This window comes from Saimiri boliviensis, chromosome 8 (genome assembly GCF_048565385.1).
Source record: "Saimiri boliviensis isolate mSaiBol1 chromosome 8, mSaiBol1.pri, whole genome shotgun sequence".
Taxonomy (NCBI): Eukaryota; Metazoa; Chordata; class Mammalia; order Primates; family Cebidae; genus Saimiri; species Saimiri boliviensis.
Window position 1 is genome coordinate 22302712 of NC_133456.1, and position 17871 is coordinate 22320582.

Below are 17871 nucleotides of genomic sequence, written 5' to 3' on the forward strand. Positions count from 1 at the left end.
ACCTCGTGATCCGCCCGCCTCGGCCTCCCAAAGTGCTGGGATTACAGGCGTGAGCCACAGCACCCGGCCCAACACTTCAAATTTTAATGAAAGAGTGGAACATAGCCACACCCAAAAAATACTCTGAATAAATAAGAGAATAGGAAATTGTATTCATTCAACAAATATTTGAGCAGCTGCTAAGTGCCATGCACGGTTTTAGTTATTAGAGACCCAAAAGTGGACAAACCACAAAAATATCTACCTTCATGGGCCTTATATTCTAGTTTTTTTTTTTTTTTTTTTTTTTTTTTTTGAGACGGAGTTTCGCTCTTGTTACCCAGGCTGGAGTGCAATGGCGCGATCTCGGCTCACCGCAACCTCCGCCTCCTGGGTTCAGGCAATTCTCCTGCCTCAGCCTCCTGAGTAGCTGGGATTACAGGCACACGCCACCATGCCCAGCTAATTTTTTGTATTTTTAGTAGAGACGGGGTTTCACCAAGTTGACCAGGATGGTCTCGATCTCTTGACCTCGTGATCCACCCGCCTCAGCCTCCCAAAGTGCTGGGATTACAGGCGTGAGCCACCGCGCCCGGCCTCAAATAAGTGATTTTTAAGAGTAAGAAGAGTAATTAGGCCTAACATGGGATTAGGGGTATATCTTTAAAACAGCTCTTCCTTGGAGCCTCTACTCTTCACAAGCTTCCTAATAAGTCATGGCAACCAGCTCAGGGAGAGCCAGATTATCATAGACCCTATGGAGCATTTTAGATTTCTTCATTGATTTAGAATTTTATTTTATCACAATTACTTGAAATAAATAGAATTAAGCTAAGGCTGATAAATATTTTGTTTTAATGACACTGTGTCATTGAAGTATTTGTAGGAGGAATTAACTTATAAAGGAGAATTTATTGATGGCAGTTCTGTAGTCACATTGGCTGGTCTGCACATTAATTTTACATGCATTTTTAAATTCTCAGTAGTGAAAGCACCTTTTTTGTTACCTTCTCCTTTTTGTGGTTAGCACATGTCCAGAAAATAGAACATAATTTTAAACATTTTCCCACATTAACAGACTTCAGACTAATCATATATAATATACTTCATTCTAAAGTCTTGTGATAATGATTCTTGAATATTAGAGCCTGAGTAACTATTTTTTTTTTGGAGACCTTGTCACCCAGGCTGGAGTGCAGTGACATAATCTAAGCTCACTGAAGCTCTGACCTCCTGGGCTCAAGCAATTCCCCCACCTTAGCCTCCTGAGTGGCTGGAACTACAGAGGTGTGCCACCACACCTGGCTAATTTTTGTTTTGTTTTGTTTTGTTTTGTTTTTGTACAGACAGGGTTTTGCCACGTTGCCCAGTTTAGTCTCGAACTCCAGAGCACAAGTGATCTGTCCATCTTGGCCTCCCAGAGTGCTGGGATTAGAGGCGTAAGCCACCACACCCAACCAATTTCTTAATTTTTTCTTGTTACAAATAGGTATTTGTATTTTGAGTAATGAACATAGAAGCCAGGTTAAGTAATGGAAGAAGGTAACTAATTAGTGTACCATGTTTGGCAGGTGCCATCTGACTTAATACATCTGTAACATATTTTTTTCGATCTCATTAGAAAATGATAACCCCATTGTATAGATGAGAAAACTAAGATTAAAAGAGAACAAGTAGGTGACCCACAACCACACAGCTAATAAGGTGAGAAAGCCAGGTTTGAACCTAGGTCTTTTTTTTCTTTTTCTTTTCTTTTTTTTTTTTGAGACGGAGTTTCGCTCTTGTTACCGAGGCTGGAGTGCAATGGTGCAATCTCGGCTCACTGCAACCTCCGCCTCCTGGGTTCAGGCAATTCTCCTGCCTCAGCCTCCTGAGTAGCTGGGATTATAGGCATGCGCCACTATGCCCAGCTAATTTTTTTTTTTTTTTTTTGTATTTTTAGTAGAGACGGGGTTTCACCATGTTGACCAGGATGGTCTCGATCTCTCAACCTCGTGATCCACCCGCCTCGGCCTCCCAAAGTGCTGGGATTACAGGCTTGAGCCACTGCGCCCGGCCCAACATCAATATTTTCAAAAGGTATACATGATTTCCATAGTAATCCATCATCAAGAATTATTTTTGTTGTAACTGGGTAATGGGTAAGTAAAGGTTCACTGTAGAGGTCCCTCTACTTTTACCTGTGTTTACATTTTCCATAGTAAAAGTTAAAGAAATTATTATTTTTTTTATTTTTTATTTTTTTTGAGACGGAGTTTCGCTCTTGTTACCCATGCTGGAGTGCAATGGCGCGATCTCGGCTCACCGCAACCTCCGCCTCCTGGGTTCAGGCAATTCTCCTGCCTCAGCCTCCTGAGTAGCTGGGATTACAGGCACGGGACACCACGCCCAGCTAATTTTTTGTATTTTTAGTAGAGACGGGGTTTCACCTTGTTGACCAGGATGGTCTCGATCTCTTGACCTTGTGATCCACCCGCCTCGGCCTCCCAAAATGCTGGGATTACAGGCGTGAGCCACCGCACCCGGCGAACCTAGGTCTTTTTATTCTTGTCAATGCCCTTTCCACACTACATTGCTTTTACACACATGATAATTCTCAAAGCTGGATGCTGTTGTTTTCTAACACTTTCATTGACTTAAAGTAGAGAGAGCTAAGTAACAAAGCTAAGTTAAATACTGTGCCCTAAATGGCACCACTCTGCCCCAATTAATCTATATTTTGAGGCATTGCTGTTTAGGTTTTCTCTTGGGTTGTTTTCTGTCAATTAATTCGGATCAGTTAATAGGTAATTTTAAGTTTGGCAAACTATCTCTTAATACTAAGAGATACAATGCAGACAAAGTAGTATAGTCTGTTTGTTATAGCAACAGATTAGTATTGTGGCTTCTGACCATATCCCTAGCTTTTTAGCACATTGCCTTGCATATAATAAACAGTCAAAATATAACTCACTGATTTTTACCTTTTTTTATACAAATTCTAACATTAGCTATTAATGGGCAGTATTTGATACACTGATGCCCTGGACTCTGACAGGAGGTACGAGAGCCCCTCAGGATATGGTCAGAAAAAGACACCCTGTTGAGTAGGTGGGACTGCTGCTGCTTTCCTCATCCTGCCTCGTAATAACTGGTGGTGGGAGGCAATCAAGTCATTTGTAAATTAGAGATAACAGAATCTGTAATATTGTTTTTAAAACTGGAAGGTTAGCTAGCCAAGTGCATAGTCATGAGGCCAACTATATCTATCATAGGTGACTATATTACTTTGATTGTAGTGTTGAATTGCATTATTCTTTTGGTTCAGACTCTCTACATATCCCTTATTCATGTCTGAAATATGGAAAGATCTTGGAAGTGAATACATTCTGGAATCTCTTAATACTTAAATTTTTAAAAGAACTACTTCCATGGCACAAAAACAGCAGCCAGTGCTAACAACTTACTCTGTGCCAGGTAGTGTTCTAAGCCCTTTTATATTTGTTGACCCATTTTATCCTCACAATTGTCTTCTAAAATGAGCATTAGCATTTTACAGTTGACAAAATGGCTGTGGAGGTTAAGTAAGTTGTCCAAATAACTTGCCAGATTTGAACCCAAGCAGTTTATGCCAGAATCTGTGCTTCACTACTATACTATATGGAGGCAGACTCAATAATCTTGTTTTTTGGATTTGTGCCTTTCCGTATATGTTTAAGAAAAACCTTCCTGGCCGTGCGCGGTGGCTCACACCTGTAATCCCAGCACTTTGGGAGGCCGAGGCGGGTGGATCACGAGGTCAAGAGATCGAGACCATCCTGGTCAACATGGTGAAACCCCGTCTTTACTAAAAATACAAAAAATTAGCTGGGCATGGTGGCACGTGCCTGTAATCCCAGCTACTCAGGAGGCTGAGGCAGGAGAATTGCCTGAACCCAGGAGGCGGAGGTTGCGGTGAGCCGAGATCGCGCCATTGCACTCCAGCCTGGGTAACAAGAGCGAAACTCTGTCTCAAAAAAAAAAAAAGAAAAAGAAAAACCTTCCTTATTTTCCAATGCTGCCTTTGAAAGGTTTTTAAATTTTGCCTTTTTCATTTGAGATTTAATTGTCTATCTGGAATGAATTAGAAATCTAATTTTATGTCCAGGCCCAGTGGCTCACACCTATAATCCCAGCACTTTGGGAGGCTAAGGCCAGTGGATCAACTGGGGTCAGGAGTTAGAGACCAGCCTGGCAAACATGGTGAAACCCCATCTCTACTAAAAATACAAGAAAACTAGCTGGGCATGATGGCAGGTGCTTATAATCCCAGCCACTCAGGAGGCTGAGGCAGGAGAATCCCTTGAACCCTGGAGGCGGAGGTTGCAGTAAGCCAAGATTACACCATTCTACTCCAGCCTGGGCAACAAGAATGAAATTCTGTCTCAAATAAAAGATAATCTAATTTTATGTTGTTATATATAGACAGCCTAATATGCCAGCAAAGGCTGTTGAAAAGGGAATCACTTTTCGGTTGATGCCTTCGTAACTCATAACTAAATGCTAAGTATTTATGCCTAGAGCATGGACTTCAAAGGACTTTGTTCCTAACTCAGGATATATCAAGACTGTTCTCCTCCCTTGTCTTGTGATTCTGTAGTCCAATGTAGCTTTCTCTTTCTTTCCTCCTTTACTCTCCTTCTCTGCCACCCGACTCTTCGTCCTCTCCTTTGGTCTTTTCCTCTCTCCTCCCCTCTCTACATCTTCCTTGCCTCTTCCCCTCCCCTTATTTCTCCTTTAAAAAAAGTTGTTTCTGCAAGAATTGGGAGGGGTTTAGTAACCATTGATTGATGGTTTCACGTGTTAAACTACCTTACTGCTAAAGTTGTGGGTTAGTTTTCTTTAGAGGCTGAAGACCTTGGGTTCTATCAGCTGTACTCTTGCAGGCATGTTGATGATTCTGAGTAGGAGCCAGACACACTGTGGCTCCAAACAGCCCAGGTAGGTCAGAAGTCAGATTAAAGACAGCTTAGTTTATTTCTTAAGTTAATATGTAAGAAAATAACATCACAAAAATGTGATCACTTGTAAATATGGGGATATGTTCTGAGGAATGCAGTTAGAGAGTTTTATTAATGTGCAAACATCACTGAATGTGCTTACACAAACCTAGATGGTATAGCCTACTCCACACCCAGCCTACTCCACACCCAGGTATAGCCTATTGCTTCTAGGCTACAAACCTATACAGCAGGTTACTGTACTGAATACTGTAGGCAGTGTACCACGGTGGGGTTTGTGTATCTAAACATAGCTAAACAAAGAAAAGATACAGTAAAAATCTAGTATTATAGTCTTACGGAACCACTGTTGTATATGCAGTCCATCATTGACCGAAATGTCATTATGCAACATGTGACTATATGTTGAAAATTTAGTGTAAAGGTTTCTTTTTTTTTTGAGATGGAGTTTCGCTCTTGTTACCCAGGCTGGAGTGCAATGGCACAATCTCGGCTCACCGCAACCTCCGCCTCCTGGGTTCAGGCAATTCTCCTGCCTCAGCCTCCTGAGTAGCTGGGATTATAGGCACGGGACACCACGCCCAGCTAATTTTTTGTATTTTTAGTAGAGACGGGGTTTCACCATGTTGACCAGGATGGTCTCGATCTCTTGACCTTGTGATCCACCCGCCTCGGCCTCCCAAAGTGCTGGGATTACAGGGTTGAGCCACTGCGCCCGGCCCAAGGTTTCTTTTTATCATTTTAGAGATATAATCAAATAGGATCATGGCTAATAGCTCATTGCAACCTCTGCCTCCCAGGTTCAAGCTATCCTCTCACCTCAGCCTCCTGAGCAGCTGGGACTTCAGAAACATGCCACCATGCCCAGCTAATTTTTAAATTTTTTTGTAGAGATGGGGTTTCGCCATTTTGCCCAGGCTGGTCTCAAACTCCTGGGCTCAAGCAATCTTCCCACCTTGGCCTCCCAAAGTGCTGAGATTACAGGCACGAGCCACTGTGCCTGGCCATAGCTATACTTCTTTAGTCAACAGATTGCATGTAAGTTAATATTCATATTAGTATCAGAGAACCTAAGAGAGAGAGAACTAGAGCATGCAGAAGCTTTTAGAGTCTTGGATCTAGTGACATTCTTATATTTGCTTTCCTTTATATTGTGGTAGATTTTGAGCTTAATTGTTAAACATAAATACTCATCAAGGTTAAGGATCTGAAATCTCATTCAGAAAGAAAATGCAACAATTAGAACCTTGTACAACCTAGAAGACATTGGGCACTAAATAAAGTGGATTTCCAGGATCTCTTGTTGCAACTCTTGGGACCTGGGTTATCTGGAACTCTGGCTGTTCCTCCCTTCTGCAGTCTCTGGCCATTTTACTGCTTGTTAGCATGTACCAAAAGATGAATTGGGCAGAAAGAAGAAGTGACACAAAACAGTTATTGTGCTGGTCTCTAACTATTCCGGATATTCTCTTTTATTAACTAGTGGAGCGTAATGTTATTTTGTCATTAATTTCAGTATTAAGTTCTCTTTTGATTTTATTTAAATGCACAGTATTTCTCATTTGTTCATCTAGAAAGAAAGTATTGTTTTTATTCACATCAATGGTAATATATTGAATTCAGTAATGAACTAAATGTGTTTTATGGCTCAGACATCAGCATAGCTCCTGCTCACGTGGCAAACTGAGGTAATACATCCCAGATGAAGAAAAGATAGAAGATGTTATCTCTAGGTCAATTATTGGCATTTCATAAATATTGAAATATATTTGAATGATAAATATCAAAACAAAGTTGGTGCATTATTGTCATGAAAATATGAGGAAGGAGATAACTTTGTTTATGGTTCTTTCTGCTACCTGGTACAGATTAAGATGGGAACCAAGAAAAGGGTATGATCTTAGTCTACAGGATGGTAATTTGGCACTTATACTGGGGATTTTTATTACCCTAAGAAGATTATTTTATTACTCAATATTCATTACTCTGTTGCAGTTTTTTTTTTTTTTTTTTCCCTTTTTAGAGACAGGGTCTCACTGTGTCACTCAGGCTGGAGTACAGTGGTGCAGTCATAGCTCACTGCAGCCTGGAACTACTGGGCTCAAGTGATCCTCCCACCTCACTTCCCTAGTAGCTAGGACTACAGGCAGGTGCCACCATACCTGTCTAATTTAAGAAAAAAAAAAAAAAGTGTAGAAAGTGGGGGTCCCACTGTGTTGCCTGGGGTGGTCTTGAACTCTTGGCCTCAAGTGATCCTTCTCCTTTGGCCTCTTCAAGCGCTGGGATTATAGATGTGAGCCACTGTGCCTGGCCAAGAAGAGTTTTTTCTGGAGCCGCCTTCTTTCGTCCCTACTCAAATTCACTACCACAAGCCACACCCATGGATGACCTCCTAAAGGATTTTTTTCTCCTGAATTTGGGAAACTTGACCTCCCCAGATTTAGCTACGTGTGTTGAAGAGTGAACATTTATGCTTTTAAATCTGACTGTCTTGTCTTTTTCTTCAACTCCTTTGAATGGTTCTCACCCACATGAAAGGAAAAGTATATGTGCTTTGGAGTCCCTTGCTTAACAAAAACCTTTTACTGGATAAAAGTCACAAAATTTGGGCTCCAAAAGACCTGACCTTTGTCCCTGACTTATTTATTTAGCTCTTACTGTTCCTGTCCCTGAGTTTTCAAGTTTTCCTGCCCAACATTATCACCTTTTATTTGGTAATATTCACCTCTGCCACTTTCAGCAGTACATTCCCATCTTGCCTACAACCATCTCTAGCTACCAATTAAGTATCCTTAGAATATAGAGAATTATCCATTACCCTTGATTTAGATAAAAAACATTGTAATAGAGCCGGGCGCGGTGGCTCAAGCCTGTAATCCCAGCACTTTGGGAGGCTGAGGCGGGTGGATCACGAGGTCAAGAGATCGAGACCATCCTGGTCAACATGGTGAAACCCCGTCTCTACTAAAAATACAAAAAAAATTAGCTGGACATAGTGGCGCATGCCTGTAATCCCAGCTACTCAGGAGGCTGAGGCAGGAGAATTGCCTGAACCCAGGAGGCGGAGGTTGCGGTGAGCCGAGATCGCGCCATTGCACTCCCGCCTGAGTAACAAAAGCGAAACTCTGTCTCAAAAAAAAAAAAAAAAAAAAAAAACATTGTAATAAAAATTGCATTTTTTTTTTTCCGAGACGGAGTCTTGCCCTGTCACCAGGCTGGAGCGCAGTGGTGCAATCTCGGCTCACTGCAACTTCCGCCTTCTGGGTTCAAGCGATTCTTGTGGCTCAGCCTCCCTAGTAGCTGGGACTACAGGCGTGTGCCACCACACCTGGCTAATTTTTTTTTGTATTTTTAGTAGAGAGAGACAGGGTTTTACCGTGTTGGCCAGAGTGGTCTCGATCTCTTGACTTTATGATCCGCCCGCCTCAGCCTCCCAAAGGGCTGGAATTACAGACATGAGCCACTGTGCCCCACCTCTGAAAAATTGCATTTTTATATCTAGCCAGTAACATACCTATTCTGTTGGCATTTTTAGGTGACCATAATCTATAAGTGTGGATTAGAATTACAGTGATGTCTGAACACCAAAAGGGTTTTCATATAACTGGAATGCAAATGCAACTTGTTTTATGTAGATGTTCTTCTGAATAGAAATTAAATGTAAAGAAAGTGAATTAATTCATACTAGAAGCCCACTAAGGGAGTTTTATTGTGTGAAGAAACACTGAAAAATCCTCTAGCAAAGGAAAACTCCACAGCTTATATCTTGTGCAGATCTTTTTTCATATATCTGTTTTGCTTAAAGTATACTTGTATAAGAACAGTATATAAGAGAGAGACAGGGCTTGCATAGGACAAGGGGGAATTACGGGTCAGTTAACTACTGAGATTTGAAAGTAGATACGTTTCCAGTACATTTTGGCCCGCTGATTTTGGAGACCTAGTCCTCTTGGGCTTCTTCTAACATCTACCTCTTGTTTTTACGATAGATCGAGCGGTTGGAAGTAAGCAGCCTTGCCCAAACATCCAGTGCAGTGGCCTCCAGTACCGATGGCAGCATCCACACAGACTCCGTGGATGGAACACCAGACCCTCAGCGCACAAAGGCTGCCATTGCTCACCTGCAGCAGAAGATCCTAAAGCTCACAGAACAAATCAAGATTGCACAAACAGCCCGGGACGACAACGTTGCTGAATACTTGAAGCTTGCCAACAGTGCGGACAAACAGCAGGCTGCCCGCATTAAGCAGGTCTTTGAGAAGAAGAACCAGAAATCTGCCCAAACTATCCTCCAGCTGCAAAAGAAACTTGAGCACTACCACAGGAAGCTCAGAGAAGTGGAGCAGAATGGGATCCCCCGGCAGCCAAAGGATGTCTTCAGGGACATGCACCAGGGTCTGAAGGATGTGGGAGCAAAAGTGACTGGCTTCAGTGAAGGTGTGGTGGATAGTGTCAAAGGTGGGTTTTCCAGCTTCTCCCAGGCCACCCATTCAGCAGCAGGCGCTGTAGTCTCAAAGCCCAGAGAGATTGCCTCACTCATTCGGAACAAATTTGGCAGTGCAGACAACATCCCCAACCTGAAGGACTCTTTAGAGGAAGGGCAAGTGGATGAGGCAGGGAAGACTTTGGGAGTGATTTCAAACTTTCAGTCAAGCCCAAAATATGGTAGCGAAGAAGATTGTTCTAGTGCCACTTCAGGCTCAGTGGGAGCCAACAGCACCACAGGAGGCATCGCTGTAGGAGCATCTAGCTCCAAAACAAACACCCTGGACATGCAAAGCTCAGGATTTGATGCACTACTACATGAGATCCAGGAAATACGGGAAACCCAGGCCAGACTGGAGGAATCCTTTGAGACTCTCAAGGAACATTATCAGAGGGACTATTCCTTAATAATGCAGACCTTACAGGAGGAGCGATATAGGTAAGTCACGTGGAATTAATATCTGAAGTTGTCTGTGTAGGTTTCCCCTTCCTTTCGATACGGCGAAATGGCTTTAGAAAGTCTTCATTGGGCCAGGCGCAGTGGCTCATGCCTATAATCCCACGACTTTGGGAAGCTGAGGTGGGCAGATCATGGGGTCAGAAGATCAAGACCATCCTAGTTAACATGGTGAAACCCCGTCTCTACTAAAAATACAAAAAAAATTGCCGACCATGGTGACATGTGCCTGTAGTCCCAGCTACTCAGGAGGCTGAGGCAGGAGAATCACTTGAACCCGGGAGGCAGAGGTTGCAGTGAGCCAAGATCATGCCACTGCACTCCAGCTTGGAAAACAGAGTGAGACTCCTTAAAAAAAAAAAAAAGTCTTTGTCCTTCTCTAGCGCAGGCGTCCCCAAACTTTTTACACAGGCAGCCAGTTCACTGTCCCTCTGACCGTTGGAGAGCTGCTACATACTGTGCTCCTCTCACTGACCACCAGTGAAAGAAGTGCCCCTTCCTGAAGTGCGGCGGGGGGCCGGATAAATGGCCTTAGGGGGCCACATGCGGCCCGTGGGCCGTAGTTTGGGGACGCCTGCTCCAGCGTGTCCAGAGCACTTTCAGTAGTCATAAGACAGCCACATGAGTTCCTGATGAAGCATTTTTATAACTTTCCAGTCTTCCATGCCAGTTTAGAACTTTAAAATGAAGTCCAAGCTTTCTAAAGTATTCTACCTGTGTATTTATAATTATAAAACTACACAATCATTGCAGTATGTAACTGTACTACATTGAATTCAGAAGATCTATAACTCTTAGAACTTAGATCTATAACTCTTAGAACTGGTGATATCAAAGATAACACCCAGGCAAAATGTAGTGACTTCTATAGATATTTGGCCTTAAATACACTTATCTGGGCAATGGGTATAGAAATATTAGACTGGAAATAAAACCAATTAAGAATGTTTGTTACCTTTATTATGAATTGACAAATGTTTGAATGAGAATGGACTTGAACATGAAATGTTTCTACAGGAGTTGGAAAATTCTCAAAAGGCTAAGTGCTTTGAATCATGGTCTATATTAAAGGTAGAAGCTGATCTCTTGTGTGTGTTCCATATTACACTATATATTCATATTAGACCATTCTTGACTGTACTCCAAATATGTGTCCTTTCTGTTTCCTTCACATCCAGTGAGGAAAAATATTCTCTGTGTATAGATCCAAACTTTGTTAGCCAGAGACAGGCTACATAATGATGCAAATTGAGGACTAGTCTTATGGGAGCTACAGGTCACGTTAGGCTTTGAAGGACCTAGGTTCTAGCCCTGTCCCAATTTTTTTTTTTAATATAAATTTAAAAATTTCTTTTGGCTCTGAGTACAGACCCAATTATTAACTAGAGGAAATCCTCAGCACTTCTACTGTAATATCAGGAGTTTAACAGATAATCTCTTAATATCCCTTTCACCTTTTAAAAAGAAGTGTTTTTAGAAATTTGCTTTCATAAGGTACTTAGGGTCTGAAACAAATTGTTCACATGTATAAATTAGCTCTAAGAAGAGTTACAACGGCAAGTTTTTTTCAGAGGGTGAAAACGCTAATTAGTAATTCAGCCTGCCTCTTTTCCTACTCTTCTGTTCTTTAATTCTAACTTAAGAATTCAAGGGAGAAGAAAAGAGAAGTGGTTGTGGGGAGGAGAATTAAAGTTCTAAAAGCAAATACTGTACGTTACTATTTTTATTTCAATGTTTTATAAATTCTTAAGTATACTGAGAAGACAATGTCTTACTCAATAAGCAATATAACAGACATTCAAATGGACTCTAAAAATAAAACAACTGGTTGTTTGTAACATATTAAACCCAACTCCCAAGTTCAAATTCCAGTTTTTCCATTTACTGACCTTAAAACCTGGGCAAGTTTCTTCAGTTCTCTAAGTCTTGGTTTCCTTATCCCTAACATAGAAATAGTAATAGTTCTTTATAAGATTATTGTGACATTTAAGTGAAATTATTTGGGTAAAGCACATAGCTCACTGCCTGGCCCCATAGTGCTCTATTGATGTTAGGGGAGCAGCTGCTGTTAACCCCACTTAGAACATGAAGACATCCCACAGTCAGTTAAAACAAATTTTTAAACCACAAAAAAAAACTGCCTAATTGGACTCCCGCATTTTGTTTTTGTTTTGGACTGGCTTTGTTTTGTTTTTGGTGCCCATGCTGGAATCTTGGCTAGCGTGATCTTGGCTCACTACAGCCTCCACCTCCTGGGCTCAAGTGATCCTCTAATCTCAACCTCCTGAGTAGCTGGGAAGAGAGGTGTGCACCACCACACTTGGCTCATTTTTTAATTTTTTTTTTTTTTTTGTAGAGACAATTTTTCTTTGTTTTTGGTGCCCATGCTGGAATCTTGGCTAGCGTGATCTTGGCTCACTACAGCCTCCACCTCCTGGGCTCAAGTGATCCTCAAATCTCAACCTCCTGAGTAGCTGGGAAGAGAGGTGTGCACCACCACACTTGGCTCATTTTTTATTTTTTATTTTTTATTTTTTTTGTAGAGACAGGGTCTCATTATGTTCCCCAGATTGGTCTTGAACTCCTGGGCTCCAGCAATCTGCCCTCCTTGGCCTCCCAAAGTGCTGGGATTACAGGTGTGAGCCACCATGCCCCCGCCAACTCCTCTATTTTGAATGGATACCTTGCAGTTTTTAAACTGCCCCAGAGCTTAAAATTCATATAGAGCTTGTTAGGTCTTCACATCAAGATGTAGAAAATCAAGATATGAGAAAATCAAAAACAGGTCTCTCAAGCCGCCTTTGAATCCCTTTAGTGTAAGTCAGAGACAGAATAGAATATTAACTGCTCATTAACACTTCATTAGAAGAATCAAGTTCAAGCCACTTAGGAGGTAATGAGCAGTGCATTTCTTTCATTGCACATTGGGTTCTTTCTAGTAGGTAAATGACTAGTTTTATGGAATGGAAACAGAATAAAGAAAACTTGAATTTTCAAAAAGAGAGGTAAAACCAGGGGGATAAGGAGAAGACATAATATGTAATCTGACTTGTTTTGTTTTCCCACTTCAGCTTTAGAATGATTTTTTCCTTAAAACATGATCTTGACAAAAGAAAGCGTTTTTTCCCTGCCTAAGAAAGGGAGTGGAAAAGTCACAACTATTTTGCTTTATTTTTGTTGTTCCAATAATTCCCTGTATAAAGCAGATAGAGATTTCCCCTCCATTGTATATGACTTTACAGAGTAAATATATTCATCTAATTTTGTTGATCTTTAAATGCTTTCACATAAATAAAAATTTTTTTTTTCTTTTCTTTTTTTTTTTCTTTTTTCTGAGATCGAGTCTCGCTCTGTAGCCCAGGCTGAAGTGCAGTGGCATGATCTTGACTCACTGCAACCTCTGCCTCCCAGGTCCCAGTTCAAGCAATTCTCCTACCTCAGCCTCCCAAGTAGCTGGGATTACAGTCACGAGCCACCATGCCCAGCTAATTAAAATTTTTCTACAAATTGAAGTCTTTTTTTTTTTTTTGAGACGGAGTTTCGCTCTTGTTACCCAGGCTGGAGTGCAATGGCGCGATCTTGGCTCACCGCAACCTCCGCCCCCTGGGTTCAGGCAATTCTCCTGCCTCAGCTTCCTGAGTAGCTGGGATTACAGGCACGTGCCACCATGCCCAGCTAACTTTTTTTGTATTTTAGTAGAGACGGGGTTTCACCATATTGACCAGGATGGTCTCGATCTCCCGACCTCGTGATCCACTCGCCTCGGCCTCCCAAAGTGCTGGGATTACAGGCTTGAGCCACCGCGCCCGGCCTTTTTTTTTTTTTTTTTAAAGAGTCAAGGTCTTGCTGTATTGCCCTGCTGGTCTTGAACTCCTGGCTCAAGCCCTGCTTCAACTTCTGCCTCCTGAGTAGCTGGGACTGCAGACACATGCCACCATGCCTGTCTTTGAAATCTATTTTTTTGTTGTTGTTGTTTTTTGAGGTTCTTATTGCCCAGGCTGGAATACAGTGGCGCAGTCTCAGCTCACTGCAACCTCTGCCTCCTCGGTTCAAGTGATTCTCTTGCCTTAGCCTCCTGAGTAGCTGGGATTACAGGTGTCCCATGCCCAGGTAATTTTTTGTATTTTTAGTAGACACAGGGTTTCACTGTGTTGACCAGGATGGTCTCAAACTCCTGACCTCAGGTGATCCACCTGCCTCGGCCCCCCAAAGTGCTGGGATTACAGACATGAGCAACCACACCTGGCCAGAAATGTATTTTAAGCACTGAAACTTTTCACATTTTAAACATTTTTGGGAAATTTCTCTGCCTTCTTTTACAAAGTACACTGAACCTAACAATGGAAAAAGCTTAGATATGGTAGTATTCTAGTTTAGAGTAATACTCTCAGGTTAGTGAAACTACATTTATGTGCCTCTACAGTAAATGGTCCTAGGCTTTTTTTAGTATAATTTTTTTCTCCTTTCCATTTCTTCTCTACACTGTGAGTGAGCTGCCTGCAGCAGCCTCTTTACTAATTCTACTTCTACTCTGTTGTAGGCTTTGCTTTGTGTGTAGGAAGAAAGTAGGCTGTGGATGGAGATTCTTCTGTGACCAAGAACCAGTTAATTCATGCGTGGCTGCTCTAGATATATATTTTTTTCTGTGCTTTAGTTTATTTTACTAGTATCCGAGTTGATGAGAGGGAGGCCATGCACAGTGTTGCTGCTTTATTTGATGATGGTGACAAGGTCACTACCACTAACAGTATTAGCTTAAACTCCTATGAAATGCCTAGTGCTAGATGCTTTAGGTACATTTGCCAATCTTCACAATAGCCCTATAGGTAAATTGTGTTATTCCCATTTTAAAGATGAGGAAATTAAGGCTCAGTGGGGTTTTAAAATTTGCCAAAGGTCACTCAGTAAGTGGTAAAGCCAAGATTCAAAACCCAGTTTTATCTGACTTCAAATTCAATGTTGTTTTCATACCAGGATAGTTTTTTTCAAAGCTTAGTCCTGAAATCTATATGGTTTAAAGTCTAGCTCTCTGAAGCATTAGATGCATTGGCAATGGGTATTAGTATCCCAAGCTGAAGTAAATGTTTTCTTTTTTGTTGTTTTGTTTTTGGAGACGGAGTTTCGCTCTTGTTTCCCAGGCTGGAGTGCAATGGCGCGATCTCGGCTCACCGCAACCTCCGCCTCCTGGGTTCAGGCAATTCTCATGCCTCAGCCTCCTGAGTAGCTGGGATTACAGGCATGCACCACCATGCCCAGCTAATTTTTTGTATTTTTAGTAGAGACGGGGTTTCACCATGTTGACCAGGACGGTCTTGATTTCTTGACCTCATGATCCACCCGCCTTGGCCTCCCAAAGTGCTGGGATTACAGGCTTGAGCCACCACACCCGGCGAAGTAAATGTTTTCTGTAAGTCGAGTCACTGTTTTTAACATGTTATATAAAAATTCTATGAATATGCAAGCTCTGGAAAGTTTCCTAGGCCAGTACAACAGTGAAGTTAAATAGGTGAAACCTTCCTAAGGAAATCCCTACTCCAGTTAATATTTCCCCTTGTCAGAGTCCCTTCTCAATAATGTCCTTTGCTTAATGTGTTTCCATTGCTCTCTGAGTGAGTAGCTCCAGGTGAAGATAGTTGCCCAAGACCATCTCCTTAACTCTGGAATAATCAGAAACATTTCAAAGCCTGTAGAGTACAGTCTGTCTCTCTTCACCCACATAATTGTGCCATGACTGACAGTATTTTTTCAGTACCCACATGCACTTACCCTAAGAAACCATTGTGGCAGAGCTTGGATCTGAACTCCACCTCAACGTTTGACTAGTGACTAGGTATTGAATTTTACTGTTGTGCTTTCAGCTGTGAGTGAGATCATGTACTTGGCGAAGGCAGAAGACAAGGTTTAGAAATTGGTTTAAGTATTGAGATCTGTGCTGACTTCAGATTCTTGTCCAGTTTCCTCATCCTATGTTTGTTAGTGGCAGCTGGGTGCACAGTACTTTAGAAGTAGAAGGGACCCTTAGATATCTAGATTAATCTCACTTACAGATGAGAACACTGAAGCACAGAAAGATAAAGTGACTTTTGCCAGGTCACACAGTAAAATGGTTTTACATATATTTAATTTGCTGCTAGAAACTGAGGATTAGTTCTGTTCCTGTAGTGAATGTAAATATATTAATGGGCTACCAAAAGAAAAAATTCAGCTGTAGCAAGATGTACTAAAAATAAGAGAGAACTAGGAAAACATTAATTGAGAGTTTTGCTGGTTTCTTTGGTAGTTTTTTCTTAGGGGATCTGGCCTGGAATCCTACTGAGCTACTGCCTGTATAAAGCAGTGTCATGTAGGGCAGGCTAAAAACCCTCGAGGTGTTGATGAGCATTAGTGCCATTTTGAAAGCTTGTATTTGAAGGGGATTACTGTCCTTTGGAAATCAGCTTCTGAGAATGTTTGCATTAAACCAGGGATATTTTAAATTGCACTGAGTCATAAGAGCAAAAATAAAGAAGGAGACAGTCATCCTAAGCAGTCATCACATGCAGTAGAACAGTTGGTAACTAGGCTGACCCAATTAGGCACAGGCTATTAGAGTTCTAAATAAACAAATGGTTTTTTAAATATAATTTTAGTTGATTTGACCAGTGCTTATGCTCAGAGATAGCCGTTTTAGCCCCTTTATTCTAGGTGTGAGACCTGTCAACTGAAAAGTGATCTGAGAATTTCCAGAAGATACGCAGGCTAGATTTGGATAATAAATTTGAAATAGAAACTGAGGATACTGAATCAAAATAGCCCTTCATTTATAAGAGAAGCAAAATCCCAATTAGGATATATTCTTATGAAGCATATGACCTTCCATAAAAGAGATTTATGGGTGAGCTCATCCGAGTTTAGCCACTAAAAAGGAATGGAGGGGATTAATTAATTAACCTTATTCCTTGGAGTGGACAAATTTTAATTTGCTTGCCAGTTCTGAATAGATTACATAACTATCTGAGCCTCAGTTTCTCCCTCTGTAAAAACATAATATTTATTGTACATGATTGTTGAAATTATTAAAGGAGATAACATACATGGAAGTACCTAGTAGGACATTTGGTTTAGAGTAGGAACTCAACAAATGCTCCCTCCTCCACTTTTTCTAGGGGAATACAAAGATCTGGGTTGTGCCATAATGTTAGAAAGTTGTCATTACCAGGTCTGTAAGTTGCCCAGAAAGTCTCTCTAGTTTTTATTTATTCCCTGTATTCTTTAGATATTTACTGTTTTCTTGTCTTTAAAATAATTTGTTACCTACCCCTTAAATTTTATGGAGGTCTGATATCTTTTCCCCTTTTCAGCAGAAGGCTAGTTCAGTGTTTCTTAGCCTCTTTTCAAGCTTCAACACCAAAAAAAGGTCACAAAAGATAAAGAGAAAAAAATTCACTTTCCCCAATTCAGCTAGGAATCTATTCAGGCTCCCACCACATGTCATACCCCCGTCCCCCAGCTATGTCTGTCTACTCTGGTCAAACACTGTCAGAAGCTATTTTGGGTCTCTGGTATGCATTTGGGAAATGGTCCAGTCTTCTCTCATAGTTGCCTGTGGGTGTTTGCCCTTGCACCTAGTTCTTCCTGTTTCTCCCAATACTTGCTCTACAAGTTTTTTCAGCCATCCTGCCATAGTGACCTATTGCCAAACTAGGGAAGCACCATTGGTTCTCAGACATGGCTCCAAACTTTTGAGCCACACCCAAAGAGAAATGCTTTAGGTCAAAGCATTCCCAGCCTGTGCACTCAACCTAGTCTCCCATTCATCAGGAATTTGACACAAAAGGGCCTGGCTTCTCTCTGATCTACGAAGGTAACTATTGTGTTGATTAAGCTAGTGACCAAAACACATTCAAGGCTAGTATTTATTTATGAATTATTTACCTACAACAAAATCTTGATGTGTTTAATACTTTGTAGATAGAACAGGTTTTGCTTCCA

General features: G+C 41.4%; 1 protein-coding gene across 30 annotated transcripts in view; it reads left to right on the forward strand.

Annotated features, from left to right (window-relative positions):
• The window catches only part of TMCC1 (transmembrane and coiled-coil domain family 1), a 261462-nt gene that overhangs the window by 225171 nt on the left and 18420 nt on the right, over nucleotides 1–17871 (forward strand). For all 30 annotated transcript variants that reach the window (XM_074404129.1, XM_074404117.1, XM_074404122.1 and 27 more), the window contains one exon: nucleotides 8948–9882. In XM_074404129.1, the coding sequence (XP_074260230.1) occupies nucleotides 8948–9882 (935 nt within the window). The remainder of the gene's footprint in view (nucleotides 1–8947; nucleotides 9883–17871) is intronic.